The 17530-nt window shown below is 43.1% G+C and overlaps 2 protein-coding genes across 2 annotated transcripts; one reads left to right on the forward strand and one right to left on the reverse strand.

Moving 5' to 3' along the window:
• Window positions 1–2571: 2571 nt before the first annotated feature.
• gas1b (growth arrest-specific 1b) lies at window positions 2572–4735 on the forward strand. Its single transcript, XM_069700885.1, has one exon. It carries the CDS (start codon window positions 3019–3021, stop codon window positions 3793–3795), a length of 777 nt encoding a protein of 258 aa, XP_069556986.1. The 5' UTR covers window positions 2572–3018; the 3' UTR covers window positions 3796–4735.
• Window positions 4736–11829: 7094 nt separating this feature from the next.
• c9 (complement component 9) lies at window positions 11830–17530 on the reverse strand. The gene is made up of 11 exons (XM_069700886.1): window positions 17447–17530; window positions 17257–17347; window positions 16517–16667; window positions 16280–16421; window positions 15117–15255; window positions 14809–15030; window positions 14468–14708; window positions 14121–14249; window positions 13842–14017; window positions 12567–12801; window positions 11830–12461 (listed from the first exon to the last, which is right to left on the reverse strand). The coding sequence occupies exons 1-11, from the start codon at window positions 17524–17526 to the stop codon at window positions 12304–12306; spliced, it is 1764 nt and encodes a 587-aa protein (XP_069556987.1). The 5' UTR covers window positions 17527–17530; the 3' UTR covers window positions 11830–12303.

Raw genomic sequence — 17530 nt, forward strand, 5'->3', positions numbered from 1 at the left:
CTCTTAAATCTGGATGGTTGGATTCCTCCTGTCGAGTGTTTCAGTCGCGCACAAGGAAACCAAATAACTGCAAAGCGTTAATGATAAAACGTTACTTATAATACATGTTAATGTCATAAGTACGCAAAGGCTGGCAAAAACCTATTTTCGTGTTTTCACAGAAGTCACATGAATGCCTCTATTTAATATAAAAAGAATGAATATATATCAGCATATCTGAGACAGACATCTGAGAAAAGTTTTCATGAGCCACAGAAAAATGAAAAAAAAAAGAAAGAAAGAAAAATCAGGCCGAAAAACACTTGGCAGCTTTCTAATATTGACTCCTTTTCCACCCCTCCGCTCGCCCCCGTCTCTCTGGGCTTTTGGAAGCACTTGAATACAAAGTTCAGTGAATTGTTCTGGCAGGGCGGCCTGTGTGTAATGACTTCTGACAGCAGTGGAGACAAACTGAAGAGCATGTCTGTCTCTGCATGAGTATTTACAAAATCTCCTCCGGGGAACCGCATTCCAATTCTGGAAACACTATTACTCGAGAGTCGCCACCAACAACCGCATGTACGGGACGCGTATCTGGAGGTGCTCGTTTAAAAATTTTTTTTTAAATAAACACAAGGCGAGACTTTAACAGGACACTGGAAGCATATTTCCACCAGAACAATTGGAAAAGTTTGGTATAAAAAGTAGAAGTGATGCATTAGAGTCATTTCAGAGGTACGGTTTGGGGGCGGTTGCCGCTGGCTCCTGCTGAATCTGGCCGTTGTTCTTATCTGGCTGCCGGCCAACCAACGCTGATGGGATTTTGGTTCTGCTACGCATTATGAACTCTTTTCTTAAAAGTGAAACGCAAGTGCGAACAGGGTGCGTTCTTTTTTCTTTTTCTTTTTTGTTCTCGGTTGTTTAAAAAAAAAAAAAAAAAAGGAAAAGCTTTGCGAGGGCTCTTGTGCACCGGAGAAATTAGAGGTATACCGAAAACCTTTATGGATTGTAGTGTTTCAGCAGTGACGCAGCACCCGTATCTATCTCTGTTAAGTGTCGTCTTTGGCCTGGGATGTCAGGTCCTCTTGTAGTTAATAGAGACCCTTGAGCAGTCCACCATTTGGGGCTTTCTCAAACCCCCACTTTGATGTTGAGTCTGCAGTCAGCCTGTTGCACAGGAATGCCAGCTGGATGAGGTGGAGGGAGGGTGTGTGTGTGTGTGTGTGTGTGTTTGGGTTGTTTGGCTAAGAAACTTCTTCTGCACTTGTCTTGACTCCTCTCTAATCTCTCTAATTGGAAGTGGGGAGGTGGGGGGGAGAGGGGAGGTCCAAGGGCCCCCTCACGGCTGCCAGATCTTTGTGGCCACAGTTTGGTGATGTGACGGGGGTCAGAGGAACCGAGTGTACTTTGTTCTGTTTCAGCCCCGACAGATCCATTCAAGTCTCCCCACTTACAGAGGCTTCATTGCTCGATGTTTGTTTACGCGGCGTGCGCCTGCAGTCGTTAGTCCTCCTTACAGCATTTTTTTTCCCCCCCTCGTTATATGTTGTAATCAGGAAAAAGCAAATGGCAAAGCACCAGATTTCACACAGAACGGGGCAGTAAAAATTTAAAAAAAAAACACGCACACAAATATGTTTTTCTTTTACTTTTCTCACGTGAGGGCCTCCGGTACTTTCCCAACATCACGTCTGGAAGTCATAGTTCTCAAACCTCCGAGCTGTTGTTGAATATGTTTGCACAGTATTCATGAGCCTGCTGTGTCATATGCACCATGTAGTATGGTTGTGGTTCAAGGTGGAAAGTGTAAGACAGGAGCTGTGCGCGTGTGTGTGTGTGTGTGTGTGTGTGTGTGTGTGTGTGTGTGTGTGTGTGTGTGTGTGTGTGTGTGTGTGTGTGTGTGTGTGTGTGTGTGTGTGTGTGTGTGTGTGTGTGTGTGTGTGTGTTATAACAGCTGTGGTTTCAGCCTGTGGGGAGCTGCAACAGAATCTCAGTGTTTTTAAAAGTGTAATAGTGGGGATGGATAATTTTTAAAGAATCAGACGGGGAACTGTGGAGCATGTTAAATGCAAATTTTGTAATATTAGGATATCTAACCATCAATCCATCTATCCATCTATCCAACCATCCATCAATGGATCCAACCATATGTAATCCACCCATCCATCCATCCATCAATGGATCCAGCCATCCATAGTCCATCCATCCATCAATCATCCAGAAATCATCCATCCATCCATCCATCCATCCATCCATCCATCCATCCATCCATCCATCCATCTATCTATCTCCCAATAAATTGCTGTAGAAAAAGCAATAATAACTGTAATATGTGGGCTCATAAAACATAATTAGGTCAACTTTAGTCTTAATAAATAATAATTTAAAAAAAAAAACTCTCTTCCCACTTTTTATAACGAGATAATAAAAAGTACAGTGGCAGAAAGTTTCCTCGTATAATTCAGTTTTAATAACAGTTGCTTGCGTCACTGGCCGCGTGTGACGAGGGGATCACAACAGCTTATCTGACCAATCAGACGCTGTTGTTGCAGAGCTCTAATCAGCCCCTCATCACTGCTCAGCCCGCATTACACAGCGACCGCAGCCGGAGTGGCCGCTGGATTTGCATTGAAAGCGCACGAGTGACTTCAGGAACGAGGATATCTTGATAGTCGTTTAGTTTTGGGGTCTTTTTTTTTTTTTTGTCTTTTTTTTTTTTTTTTTTTTTTTTACTAAACTCTTCCTCGTCTTTGTGGCTGCTCGACTGATACAAAACGCGCGTGAAACCTGTAAACACGCCTCCGGACTGTCGACGACTGAAAACTTTGTGTGGACTTGGAAACTTTTTTGAAGATCTCAACATGATGTACTTGTTATGGCCATCCTTGATGAGCTGCTTACTTTGTGGCGCCTCACAGACTTCCAGACACCAACTGTGACGTGATATGAAACTCTGAAGGAGAAACTTTCGACGCAGCGTGATGGACGTACAGAAGCTCATATGAAGTCAGACGTTTTTAAGATTCACTCTTGGTGGAAATGGCAAGTCTTGCCTTGTTAATGAGGCGGGCAGTGGTTCTGATATGTAGTGTGTTGATGCTAATCATCGGCTTCTGTGTCGGATCACCAAACCACAGCCATCGGCTGGTCTGCTGGAAAGCCATCCTCAAGTGTCACGGGGAGCCGGAGTGCCACTACGCCTACGACCAGTACCTCTATGCCTGCGCATCTGTCATCAGCGGGGCACGTAAGAAGTGTCCCAGCCACTGCATCTCCTCTCTGATCCAGCTCAACTTCACCCAGAACGGCCCGGCTCTGGAGGACTGCGACTGCGCCCTGGACCCGGTCTGCAGGAGCACCAAGCAAGCCATCGAGCCGTGCCTGCCGCGGACGAGCACCATGGGCTGCACCGAGGCCCGGCTGCAGTGCGAGACGGACCTGCCCTGCAGCTCGGGCATGAGGGATTACTTGTTTCACTGCCGGAAACTTTTTGGAGGGCAGAGGTGCTCGGATGAGTGCCGCAGAGTGATAGCCAACATGCGCTCCATACCGAAGGCGCAGCAGCTGGACACATGCGTGTGCGACGGCACTGACAGGAACATCTGCGAGTATATCAAAGTCAGCATGAAGACTTTCTGCTCTGATTCCAGTGACAGGTTCGCGGGAAGCGGGTTTTCAGACTCCGAGGAGGACGGTGAGGACGATTACATCGACCAAGAGGATTATCCATACGTGGAAAGTTCAAGTGACTCCCCACCTTGTCAGACTGCTCTAAATGTCCTGACCACCATTTTGGTTTTAAGCAAAATCATCTGAGAAAGCTCGGGGCAGCTAGAAAGTCAGTTTTCTTGAAGCAACACGAGCACTCACTTCACTAAGCGTCTGCCTGCTTTGTTGTATTCCTCGTATTTTGTCACTAAACTAACATTTTGGACCATTTAAATCCAACCTAAATGTTCTGCTGCACGCCTACACAAACTCATAATTTTCTGTTTATTAATCACTCGTGTCAAAAAGTAAGCAAAGTGGATCAGATCCAGTTAGGTTATCACGTATATTGCAGTTACACATTTAACAGTGTTAGTCATCTGATGATGCTGAAGGAGCCTATTTTTGTACAGAAAAGTCAATTGTACAGTATATTGTGTAAAATTATTTTTGTGTGTGAGTAAAAAGAGATTTTGCACTGTATGAAAAGATGAGTCCTGCTCTTATACTGCATTATGACCACAGAGAAGGGAAAAGGAAAAAAAAAGTTGTTTTTAAAAAAAAAAAAGTGCCTATAAACTGGTTTTATTCACCATTCAGTGGCCACACTTCAAAGCAGTCATATTCGTTTCATTAAAAACCAAAAGCCACTTAAAATGTGTCTTAATCCCACATCAGTGTGTAAACAGAAGCTCTTAAAATTGATACACTTGACCTTGTAAACACAATGTTTGCAGAAGGTATAAAGTGTTAATTCCCTGTAAAGTGTTCAGACAGGCTGGTAGAAAGGTAAACTCCTCCTCTGGGTGGGTGGGTGGAGGGGGGGGGGGGGTTTGCAGCACAATTGGAGCCAAGAAGTATTCAGTTGGGTTTGTTTATCTTCACCCCATGTGTCTGGTAGAAGTCCTCTCGGAGACTTACTGAATAAAAAAAAAAAAAAAAAGAAAAGAAAGAAGCATGTCTGTGTCTGGGTGAGTGGCGATATTAAGTGCCTGTTGTGAACCTCTGAATGTAAATGCACATGAAATAAATCTGATTTTTAAAGTGATTCTTCTCTGGATTTGAATCTGTATTTATTAATGGAACAATTCATCAATGGAGTGCAAGGCAATGCCGGTGTATTTACAGTATTCTATTTTTATTTTTACATCCCTCAGATTTATGCATGTGTAGTTTTCTTTTTATTCAAATGTTTTGCTGTATAAATGCAAATATAGTAATCTTAACTGTGGTTGCAACAGTATTAGGGTGTTATTTTAACTTGTGCCAGAACAGGTTTCATTTTCCTGTAAATCACATGCAGTAGCTTTCATTTTCGGCCACTACAGGAAAACGTGTAACTGTCACGATGAGACAGGCCAAAGCGTGGCTATTTCACGTTTTTACTGTAGCGGACTGGCATGTCTATTTCACGCTTTGCTACAGTGTACCAGCGTGTCTTTCACGTTTTGTCGTGATACCGGTTTGGCCATAATGAATGTGTAACATCTAATCAGGGTCTTTTGCCAAAATAATTCCTTTGCTCTCATAGATCTTCTTGAATTCTTGGTATTTAAACAATAACTGAGATTCAGTTTTTTAGTAATAAGAGTGAGTTCAATAGGTTTTAACAGCTTAAACCACTTATAACTAAACAGGATAAAGACTGAATACAGATATTCCAATAAGTAATATATGTCTCCAAATGTATAAATTAATTTCTTTGAGACAATTCACACAGAAAATCCGATTTTAGGATTTCTATCCAAATTTTATGATTTGTAATAAGTGGCTTCAGTGATGTTGGAGGTTACAAGTGTCTGTTTACATCCCTGTGACTCATGTTATGATTCGGCCAGCTACACTCCACGTACAAAAAAAAGAAAAGAAAAAAAAGCCAGTGTTCCCTCCTTCACTTGTCTGATGATGGGTCTCGAAAACCATTGATGGCCGCCATGTTGCTTTTCAAGGAGAAGAGATGGGCCCTCCAACCCATTGATTGGAAGAGAAGTCGAGTGGCACCTCTATTATGGAGCCACAAAATACACAATGGTGCCGCGGCACAATGTGGGGGCACTTCATTCACTGTTCCCCTGTCAGCCCCCTTTTTTTCAGGGAGTGGGGGAGCATGAGGAAGACAGCTATCCCAGAGGAAGACAGAGGAGTTATGTGAGAGAGTTTGGCTTTATTGCTCCGTCTAACTCCTGCTTTATTCACTGTTTCTCATTTATTTGTCGTTTCCTAGATGTTTTAATGGTTTTAAAAGGAAAACCTTCGTCAAGTTTAATTATACAATATGACTTCACTCTAAGAAAAACCCCAAAAAACATAAGCTGTCATTTAGCTTTGATGGTTTTTAAAAGAATGACCCAAATAATAAATCCTACAATGGCAGCGACTGTTAAAAAAAAAAAAAATACTAACAAAGCAATGTTCTGAAGGCATTTGTGGGCCTTTTGTTATGAGAAGCCAAAAAGCCTGCCACTGTCACTTTAAGAGAGAGCGGCCCTCCGATCCAACCATTAATAATTGTAATGCCTTTTTATTATTGTGAAAGATAATGAAGGGATGAGAGTCATATGGGGGCCCCCAGACAATACATTGCCCTGAAATGTTTTCAATTAACTTTTGGCACCAGAGGAAAAATAGGAATGTTTTTTTCTTTTTCCCATGCCGAAGCAGAAAGGAGTCGACTGGGGCTTTCTGGTGCAGGGACCAGAACCTCATTAAAATTGCCTCATCATAACTCAAAGTGTTGGCCAACCTCCCCTCTGCCCCGCCTCCAATCATCCGTCCTCTCGGTTACACTTAAACAAAACAGGCAACCATTATTTTATTTTGTGGACAAAATTCACGCAGATGATGTAATTTGTTCTGATATTGTTGAGATGTGTACAAACCAAAATGTTATTTTACAATTATACTATATACACTGCAACACATGTTCTCTGGAGATAAAAAAAAAAAAAATCATTTGGGCCCATATCTGCGATTCATTTTGATTTCAGACGCCGTTCCTCAGCGCAGTGACGATAAAATAACTCCCTTCCTTTGCAAAACATTTTTAAAACAGCTCGGCCACCAGACAGACTTTTTCCTGTCGAGACTATTTTCATACTCGCTGTCTCGGAGTACAGAGAAGTGCTTCTAATTCAGTTATAGTCATGTCTGCCTCGTGCGAGCTCGAAAAGATGGAGTTTATAAAAAGGCTGGAAAAGAGAAAGAGGGTAAAGAAAAGAAAAGACAGTATTGAGAGCAAAAGTTGGTTCTCCACAGCCTGATATATATTGAAGTTGAAGCTGCAATATGAAGTTTTTGAAAGTAAACGGGTAAACATTGACCTCCATTTTTGGAAACGGTAGAAACTGGCACAGCAAGGCAGCTTCTCTCATGCAAAAAGCATCTATCCATCAATAGTTGGTTTCATAACTTTTTATGATCCTTTATTCTTTTCGGAAAATAATTGATTTTGCAAACCTGTCAAACGTTTGCTGATTTCAACCTTTGAAATTTGAGAATCTTTCTTTTTGTCGTTGTTTGAGGTGGACGAAACAAGGAATTCGAAATTTGCGCAAATGATTAATCCACTAATTGGAAAAACAACAAAAACTTTTTTTTTTTTTTTTAAATAATAAGTCGCATAATAAAGTAGGACCAAAACTTTGAAAAATGCACCTAAATGGGCTGTAAAAGACAAACAAAAAAATGACCACATACTGTTTTTGGATACTATAATACACTTTTGCATTGAGTTTATTAAATTCAGTAAAATCTTTCTTTATTGCTTTTAATTTAAGAGGAAGATTCTGTGATTTCTTTTCTCAGAAACTGCATCCAAGGCCTTGCCTTCAAAACCCTTTAACACATTTCTAGATTTCAGTTTGGATCAAAAATAAACAAACTTAGCCAAAGCAAAGTGAAGTGAATAAACCTCAGTGACCCACAATAATTGGAGGTTGGGGGTGGGAGTGTGTGTGTGTGTGGAGGGGTGGGGGGGGGGGGGTGGAGGAGGGGTTGATTTATGATTAAGGGTTAATGGGGGGGAAAAGGGCTGTGCTGGGTTGAATGTCGGGGATTTCAAGGCCTCTGAATTATGATGCAAAGAGGGAATATTTAATCAGCCAATCAGAAATCGGTTCTCCGGGATGGCTGGACAGGAATTGTCCCCTCAGTTTCCTCCCCCCTCACCCCTTCCCGCAGCCTCGCCGAAGAAGGAGCGAGAGGTTGAACACAAAACGTAGCTGACAAGGGGGCATAACTTCATTTCCACGGTGCCGGGACAGCTGTGTGGAGTAATCTGCCGTAGCAGCCTTCTGAAACTTCAATGCCTTTAGTGACCCGGGGAAGTGGAGGGGGGGGGGGGACTCCAACTGTGTGCAAGCATTTAAAGAGTGCGAGGGGGCCGACTTTCACACTCTACCAGAAGCTTTTGTTAAAAAAAAATTACAAAAAAAATATCCCTTACCTCTTGTTCACTGAAAGCGAAGACTTTATGTTTACGTGATGAGACAACGGTTTGCATTTTAAAACTTAAAATTTATTTTCCAGTTTGCGAGAAACAAACTTTCAAAGGAAAGTTTTTACGAAGAAAAATGGAGTGAATGTTTCTCGGCTGTTTCTCTGTTTTAGTCTTTAAGGCAAGTCAAATTTATTCATGGAGCTCCAAATTGTAAATTACAAATGACAAAAAAAGGGTTTTTACAATCCGTACTGCACACACACACAATCTTTATATTATCAATTTGAAAAGAAAAACATCCCAAAAAATAAGTTAACGCTGAAAAACAAGGTTTGGACTTGTCTATTTAGATGTTTCTACCCCAATAAATTTATTTGATATCACTGATTTTAACCTTTAACATTCTTCATTAGTATGTTGAATATGTCTAAAATGGCAAACACGGCTTCCCCACATTATTATGAATAACTGAAATAAAAACCTTTTCTGTCTTGAACGTCTCCTGAAAAATCCTCATTTTCAAAACGCTCCCTTCTTACAGTTTGTGTAAATATTGGTTAAAAAAAAGAAAAAGAAAAGAGAACCGGGCAGTCTATCGATGAAGAGGGGGTTCATTATTTCGTGCAAACGGTTCTGTTGAGGACTGAAGAAAGAACAAAACATTTTGGACTAAGATAATGGCTCGAGGCCGGCTCGCTGTCCGCTCTGAATGGGGGTCTCCCCGGAGCTCAATAAGGTCCCAGAGTTTTACTCCATTATGCTGACATCCTAAAGGCCAGGGGCCACCACCCCCAGTGGTTATTCCTCAAGTATGCATTCATCACCCCCCACTACACTCACTCACACACACACACACACACACACACACACACACACACACACACACACACACACACACACACACACACACACACACACACACACACACACACACACACAGTCTTTTGGACTTTAACTCTGCTCTATTTAAGTGATGACAGGAGGTGATATTCCCAGAGAAGAAGTAATAAGTAACGTGCTCAGGTCATTTAAAAATTTTTTTTTTAAAAAACACAACAATGTATCCAAGACTCTAATATGAAAACATTGCAGGTGTTATTGTGGCTTTAATTTGACTTTTTCTATTCTTTGATCATTTTAAACGCGCCATATCAGACTGGGAAAAAGTTTCTAAAAGAATTCACTTCTCTATCAAATATTTTATCCAAGTAAACTCCTAAACATCGTGTCAAGCTGTCGCGGCGCTCTCACTGCTATCTCACCCTCTCCCACTGTTTGCTTAACGAGGCCACTTCTTGTGGCACGAGGATCTCTCATCAACAGCCTGCAGTGTCGGCGCTAAACGACGGAGTCTCTTAAACCAAGAACAAACACAGAAATCAAAAGGCTGTTAAGCTATGAGCAAATATGCCCGTCATCCTTCTTTTTTTTTTTTTTTTGTCCATTGTGGCAGCAAATCCCCAAAGCATCCGAGTAATAGCCCCCACGGTAATGGTTTTAACATTGACAATGAGGAAAAAGGGGCCCCTAACAGTGCTGCCATTTCACTAAAGAGAAGAAAGAGAAAGGTTCGGTGTTGTGAATCGCAGTATTGGAGTTAGGCAAAGGTGGGGTATGCATTTTGTTTTGTGGAATAGTTCAAACAGAATTTGAAACTACAGCCATCCTTGTGCGGCTCTCTGATGCCTCTCCCACCATGAGGAAATAAGCATGAACTTGATTCTGTTTCCTACTTTATCAGTGTTACTGGCAGGCAGCAGGCTGTCATTTGTCTCCAGATTGCTGAGGGTCTCTCGCCCCATCTGCTTTTGGCAGCGCCCGGTGGTTGCACTTGTTCGGGGCATTGTAGTCCAAAGCTCTCCCCTGGGCTTGGCCTTGCTCCCAAATGGACGACTCTATGTCCCCGACCACCTCCACAAGCGACACACTCCTGGCCGGACTGCTCCGAGGGGGGGGCGAACAGACTTAACGTCAGAGTGTGCATGAAGGCCAGTATTGGGTCCCCTTTCAGAGACACCCAGGTCCTGGTCCGCCACTCTAATCTTCGGCATGGTGCGGCTGCTTCGCACTCGTCGCCCTCTGCGTGCCTTGGAGTGAGGGTAGTGGAAACAGGGAGGTTCCATTTTTTATTAGTTGTTGCCACTGCTGCAGTAGCAACGTTTTCCACCACTGAATCAGACTGAATATCTGACCCGGATGTAGACACGCATCTCCAATTGTATAACAGCCAATAGTTATGCAATCTTTCTGAAATCACCCATGATTGGCCTAAAGTCCCAACACACCCAATAAACACACTGATGGCTTCTGTGCAGCAGCTGTAGTGGGAAAAAAAAACCACACTTTTGTGCAGTGTTCAGAAGTCTTAATTTGAAAAATTCTTTACACCGGTGGCCCCGCCCCTTCCGCTACAGAGCCAAGATGGCGACCGTTTGGGGTGTAAAGTGTCTTTGTGCACTGCAATGTTTCTGTACTTGACTGCATGAACGGCACACATTAATGCACTCCAACTAGTGTTAGTGCGCAAGTACACCATTTGCAACACAACACTAGTGTTCTCTCAGACCACTTTGAGTTATTATAAACTCTTTGCGCCCCCCTAGCCCCCCCCCCCCCCCCCGAAAAAAAAAAAAAAAAAACTGCCCATTTCAGCTTTAATAGATCTTGTTCTCAGCAGACTCTTGACGTGTCAAAGTAGGAACAGCACAGGTGTTACTAATCACAATAACAACGGCTCTTTTCTGTTCAAGTGTCCCAGTAACCCACCAGGGTGTGAAAGTGAGCCGGCATCCACGCATCCGGGACCCTGAAACTGAAGCAGGTAAATGGAATTCATTCATTTAATTACTTGAACTTTTTCTTGTTTTCATGTAAAGAATACACGTTCTGTAATTTCATGTGCATCTTTTGACCGAGTTAGTTGAGAATATTTCCAATAAGAGACATTTTTTGAAATCTCAAACGCATAAAACCGGCAGCCCATCAAGATGCAGTTAAGATAAAAGCTTTGACATTCAAATAGTCCTCACCCTTTATTAAATGTGTTCCTATGTTACCTGACCTACTCAGCAGTTTTGGCAGCAACAAGTTGTAGATTGTTCTTCACTTTCTCCTATGCTTTATTGTACAAGTGTGGAAGAGGTTTTTTTTCGGAACAGTAAAAGTTCACATCTAATATCTTCCTTTATGTTGTGTTTATGTGCAGCACTTAAATCTCTGTCTGGCGGTGTGTAGTCGTCCTCCGTGTCGGCTCTCGCTCTCCCTCCGTCCAGGCAGCTTCTGCTCATCTGGTTCTCATTTGCGCAGCAGAAACCAGCTGGAATGTGTCCGTGTTTTTTAAAATGAGTTATTAGCCCATTAATACATACTTCAGCCAAAGCTATTTAAGTGGACTAAAGTAAAAGAGACGCACAGAGTTGTTTGTAGCCAGAAAAAGTCAATTCTTTTGGGTCTAAATATAAGTCTGGTGCATTATTGAATAAGATTTGAATTTTATTTTGCTGCAAAAAACTAAATACAAATAAGTTATTGTTCAGGAATTTACATCAGCAGCGGTGTCGCCATGATACAAATTTCAAAGTGCACAGAATACTGAGAGCTGAGACTACATCCTTTTTTTTTTTTTAAAGTACACACATGTCGAGCTTAATACTTGTCTCGTAGCCATTTATCTTTGTTTGTACTAAAAAAAAATACCAGAAGACTTGTATATTGGGGGTAAAATGTAGTTTTTAATTTTCTACTAAACCCACATGCCTACATATTTACAGTTGATATACTCTCCATATTGAAATCACAAAAAATAAACAAAAGATCAAAACTCAATGTGCCTCTTGTCCTACGTAAGCATGTGGGTTCTGGTTGTACAGTCTATCGATTATGATTGTAAAACGTCAGTCTTTTGCGACCTATTTTCCCATCCTTTTGGCTGCATGGTGATACTCTGGGTTAAAGACCCTTTCCATAATTTTTGTCAGACATTTATATTAAGAATCGGAATCTGTCAGTTGGAAAAATAAGTACTTTTAGTAGACATGCGTTTGCTGTGTGCGATTACCCTGCAGGATTACATTGCAGCATGTTTTGCAGCCAATACTGCAGCAATTTCAAGAATTGTTGTCCCCCTTTAGTCAATTGGATCCAAGGTGATGGGTGAATAGGCTCCAGACGTTTTCTGCTCAGCAGTGTTCTTCGCTTGCCGTGTCTCCTCTGCACACAGCTTCGAGGAGGCCGTCAGTGTTGCAGCTGCGCGTCCTTCTGCGTTTCCCCGCGCTGCAGTTGGACGAGGCCGACCAGCACGACCAGTTACCTTCCTGAACAACGGTGGGTCTTGGCCCTGAAACACATTCAAATTAACAAAAACAAAGTGATGTGAAAGTGCCTGTCGGTATGCAGTGTTTTAACATGTACGTTTTCATTTATCTCGGCTGTTCACGCTGACCTGAGTTCCTAGCTTTGTCCTCCTTGAATTTCTGGCAGGCCTGGCCTTCAAACAGGTGAGGACACAGACACATGCACTTTCCATTCAGCAGAGCCAGAGTGCCTCCGTTATGACACGGCTTACACTTGCACACGTTGTACTCTGCCACGTAGTCGGCCGTGGCCCGCTGCAGGTTCAATATCCTGGTGTTCGCGTCCGGCATTTCCAGTGGAATTAACATGTAGATGGGCTCCGGCTGCCGGACACAACGGGATATATATGTTATTTTATTCATTTTAACAGAAAAAAATATATCACATACTGAATAATGTTCATCCGCCTTGTGTCATATGCTGCATTCAAACGGGGTCATGTTCACGAGGAAAGTTTATATAAACAGCGCCCTCTTGTGGTATTCAAGCCGTTGGAACTTGACATTTTCGGTAAGCCACGAGTTCACGAGTTGTGACGCTTTGTTTTATTACTTGAATAATGCAAATGTGGAAATGTGGTCTTCACATTTCCTGCATTGCGTTTACCCGCCTGCCAGCTTGCTGAGCTGTTCGCCTTTGGTGTTTCCAGATGCCGTCTACGTTGCCGTTCCTTCGCAGCGGTGCTTCTCGCGACTTAACTACTTGAATGACGAGCATGCGGTGAGCACGACTTCTTATGTCGTAACCACGAGCTCACGAGTTACATTTGAACGCAGCATTCAGAATTCTCAACCCTACAAGCAGCTCTGGGAGGATGTAGTTTCACACAGCGGTGCTTTAGGATATATGCCACGAGGCTAACGTGCTAATGCAAACGCTGAGTTGTTTTTTTTGACCATATTCATCTCGGTTTCTTGCCTTAGCATGCTAATATTTTATCATCACAAACTAGCGGATGGGAATGGGAATAGTTTTGGAGGTACTTGGTCATTAACCAAAAAAAAAAAAAAAATTGGACTCTTGTGGTGGCACAAGGTGAAAAGTCAGAAGTTCACCAAAGTTATTAGGTGCAGAAACTGTGAAAGTATGAAAACAACTTTTGTGCCAATTCATCAAATATATCACAGGATAAGTGAAAACGTTGACCAGCTGGCACTCGATGAAAAGTCAGGGGTTAGCAAAGGTCATCAGATTCATCCTCTGGAAACCATGAACATAAAATTTCACGGCGATCCATTGAATACATTTTCAGATATTTCAGTCTGGATGGATCCAACCCACTGACAGACATTTCCATTCCTCTAGTATTGCTCCAAAGACTTGCCAATGTAACAGCATCATTTTCACAATCTACCGCTCCTACCTCACTGTTCAGCAGCGCCGGGGCATCCGGGATGCTCTCGGCCCACGCCTGATACGTAGCGAGGTCCATCACACCTTCCTTATTCAATGTAGCCCTCATCACGACGGCACTTTTTACAGTGCCTCCTTTGACCGACGTCATTACCTTATCCACCACTGCTTTTCCATCAGTGCTACCTGTGCAGCAGAAAAAGACCGATTTTGAGCTTAACTTTTAACTCGGGGGGGGGGGGGGATCCAAGTTAAAATCAGTGTGATTAGAAAAACAGGGGAAGCAGACCTTCTTTTTTTGTTTTTACATCTGTACAATGCTTTGGTCCAACTTTTCCTTGTCCTGTGAATGACGGGCCACTGAAGTCTGCCGTGATTCCCAATTTGATGCATTCTTGGATGCCTCTTTGGGTCAGATCTGTAAGAATCATGAAGGATAGAGGGTGAGGACATCAGAAAATAAACATTGGCCTGGGCCTTTCTGTGTGGAGTTTGCATGTTCTCCCTGTGAATGGTCTTTGTTTCTGTCTGTCTCTATGTGTTGGCCCTGTGATGGACTGGCGACCTGGCCAGGGATGTACCCTGCCTTCGCCCTCAGTGAGCTGGGATAGGCTCCGGCCCCAGACACGGACGTACTTTTCTGCTTTATGATGTCCTGGTTGAGGACGTAGATCAGCTCGTACTCGCCGCCAGACTTCCCGTTTTTGGTATAGTGCGTTCCGTAGTCCTCCAGGAAGGCAAAATAAATCCCCATCTCATACTGCAACGGCAAAGACTTGACGTGCTCCAGGAATTCATCGGCCACTTGGAGGTCGCGGGAGCGCATCCTGTAGGTGTTCATCTGTACTCGGCCCTTTACCCGCATAAAGCTCTGGTTCTGCAGGAAAGACGATGTGGGAGTAAATACAGATCCATTTTTTTGCATTATTCTTAATTGAACTACTTAAAAATGAAACGTGTTAATGATGGATACTTACCTTAATGGTGGAAAACTCTGAGACCGTCTTTATCATGTTTTTCTTTTCATACTCAAGCCCTACATTAGCACCCAGAGAAGTATTGGACAAGGACCCCTCAGACGGGTTGAATTTGAACGAAAGTCCGGCATCGAAATTGAAGGTCATCTCATGTAGTATTTCGTTCAGCAGACTGTGTGTGCTGTCGTACATTTCCCTGGAGACGGTTTCCTCCACGAGAGTCTGGAACAACACAGAGTGCCTTTATAATCCCCGACGCACCGTACGTTCAATCGTCGCTGTCGAGACGAGTCGCGGATGTGGCGAACCTCATAGCTGAGCACGCCGACGTTCCAGGGAAGCCTGTTTTGCCGCGCGGTGTATGGATTGCTCACTCGATCGCATCTCCCGTTGAAGTAGTCGTTGTTGAAGGGGTTCATTCGAGGATCTGCGCCCAACACGTTGATCCTGGTGCAGGAAAGAAGGGCCCGCTTTAAGACGATATACAGTACCACGCCTACTCAGCTGATATTGAAGGGTGCTTGAGTGTTGTACTCAGCTGCAGGTTCTCTAAATTGTTCTTAAAGGAACAGTTTGGCCCTGTAGAGGTGCTCAGTCTCAGAGTTAGATGAGAGGACTGACACCACTCGCATATCTGTCCATTAAGTCAGCAGATGGTTTAGCTTAGCTTAGCATACAGCCCTCGAAGTAAGGAAGCCGAGCGGTGTCCAAAGCACGAGCACGCCCGTAGTTAACTTTTCGTAGTCGCTCATTTGAAGAGAGTTTGCATGAGATAGAGCTCAATCAGCGATGTCGGTTGTCTCGATAAATGTTTTCTGATATGACACATTTCCATGTATTTGTTTTCTTGCTTAGAAGCTACTCGCTTACAATTGTTCTCCTTAAAATATAATATTTTTAAGCATCTGGTACGACACTTTAAAATTTACGATCTGGCAATGCTAAGGTAGTGAGTTAAAGGTTCTGATAAAACCTGGTATCATGTCGGGATTACGTTTCGCCTTGCCAAGGCATGAAAAACGACGTGTTTAGGTTTAGAAAAACAAACTACTTGATTAGGATTGCGGGTACATTTCACGCTGAGGCAAAATGGGACACTGTAGACCTCTAGTGGACTGATGGGTGTATTACAGGCGTCGGCATGTTCTTGCTGCTTTGCAGTCTTGATGCAATGTAAAGCTAAGCTAAGAGTCTCCCGGCTTTATTTTTATCACATGACAGGGAAATTGATGTTCTGTTCTAACTGGGCAAGAAAGACATGAAGCAAATTTCGCAAAATGTCAAACTGTTCTTAAAAATATTATCCAGGTACAAAATACATCATTTTTAGTGGTTAAAAACAACTCGGATCAAATCGTAATCATCTCTTTCGAGGCCGCTTTGCTGCTGAAAGTGATTTTCATAACATACGGCCACCGTGATGTTACTGTATATTGACTCCGATTGATTTGGCTCTTTAATATCTCTTTACCCGTATCCTGCCGTCCTGCCCTGCTCGTTGCTGTCCAGGACCGCAGTACCGCAGGGTTTACGCTGAGGATCGCAGTCCTCGTCCGATCCATCCTCGCAGTCGTAGTCCCCGTTGCACATCAGTCTCTTCTTAATGCAGGATCCTGTGCAGAGACGGAGGTTAAACTGACAGGGCCCACCATACAAAGACAGAGGGTACTCTACACAGGGGACATTTTAAAGGGAGGCTGCGGTTCACCTGATTCGCACTGGAACTCTGAATCTGAGCACGCAGGCGGAAGCGGACGCTCACACTCAGCATCGGTCACGCAGAACTGCCTATCTCCCAGTGACCCCTGGCAGGAGTCGCCGCCGAACTGGCCAAATACTTCGATGTTTCGGGAACGCCTCTGAGGATCAGAGATGACGTCACACTTTGTTAGATATCTCCCACTTCCCTTACCAAAAGCAGAGAGACGAGTGGCTTAAGTCTGAGGCCTGGCAGCCACATATAGATAATGAAGCCTTACTTTTATGCCCCTTTTTTTTAGGCACATTACACTGGGAAACAAAATGTTCAATTTTCTAAAACAAGTGGATATGCACGACTTTTTATGCTGATTTTATTGTTATTTTATATTGGTTTATTGATTAGATGGTTCTTTTAGATGACTATCTAACCGCAGTGTCCAGCAAAAATCTGCAAACATTGACATGACCTAATTTCCTTGGCCTGCTTTCCCATATCAATGTGAGTTCATTGGAATAAAAAAAAAACTATGAATGATAAAGAAATTCTGAAAACATATTTGGATTTGGCGTACAGAAATACCTCAGAAACAGGTGTTACTTTAATATTTGGGACAACCAGCGTTATATATGATTGTCATATGCTTCATATAAAACCTTGGAACAACATACCCGAGTCTGGGAATGTAAAGGTCGCAGGGGAAACACAATATGTTGAAATAAATTGAGTTTTGTAGCCGCTGGACTCACTTTGATTCTTGTGCAGGGATTACAAGCAGTCCACTCGGACCAGCGGCTCCACACACAGTTCACAGCCAGTGGGTCAGGATGCTTCACCTCCCTGAAATACACACATTATATCCCCTTAATCTCTCTCTATACTTGTCCTTAAACTCGAAAGCGAGCGATTATAAAAGAATGAAACTGGAGATATACGTACATTCCTTCTCCGAGAAGAGCCAGAGTCAGAGTCAGACACAGGCTGCAAAAGCCGAGCTGGAGAGAGAGTTCAGTCCTCATGATG

This window comes from Brachyistius frenatus, unplaced genomic scaffold (assembly GCF_029030835.1).
Source record: "Brachyistius frenatus isolate BFR_SWC_R1_liver_20210118 unplaced genomic scaffold, ASM2903083v1 Contig_35, whole genome shotgun sequence".
In the NCBI taxonomy this organism is placed as follows: domain Eukaryota; kingdom Metazoa; phylum Chordata; class Actinopteri; family Embiotocidae; genus Brachyistius; species Brachyistius frenatus.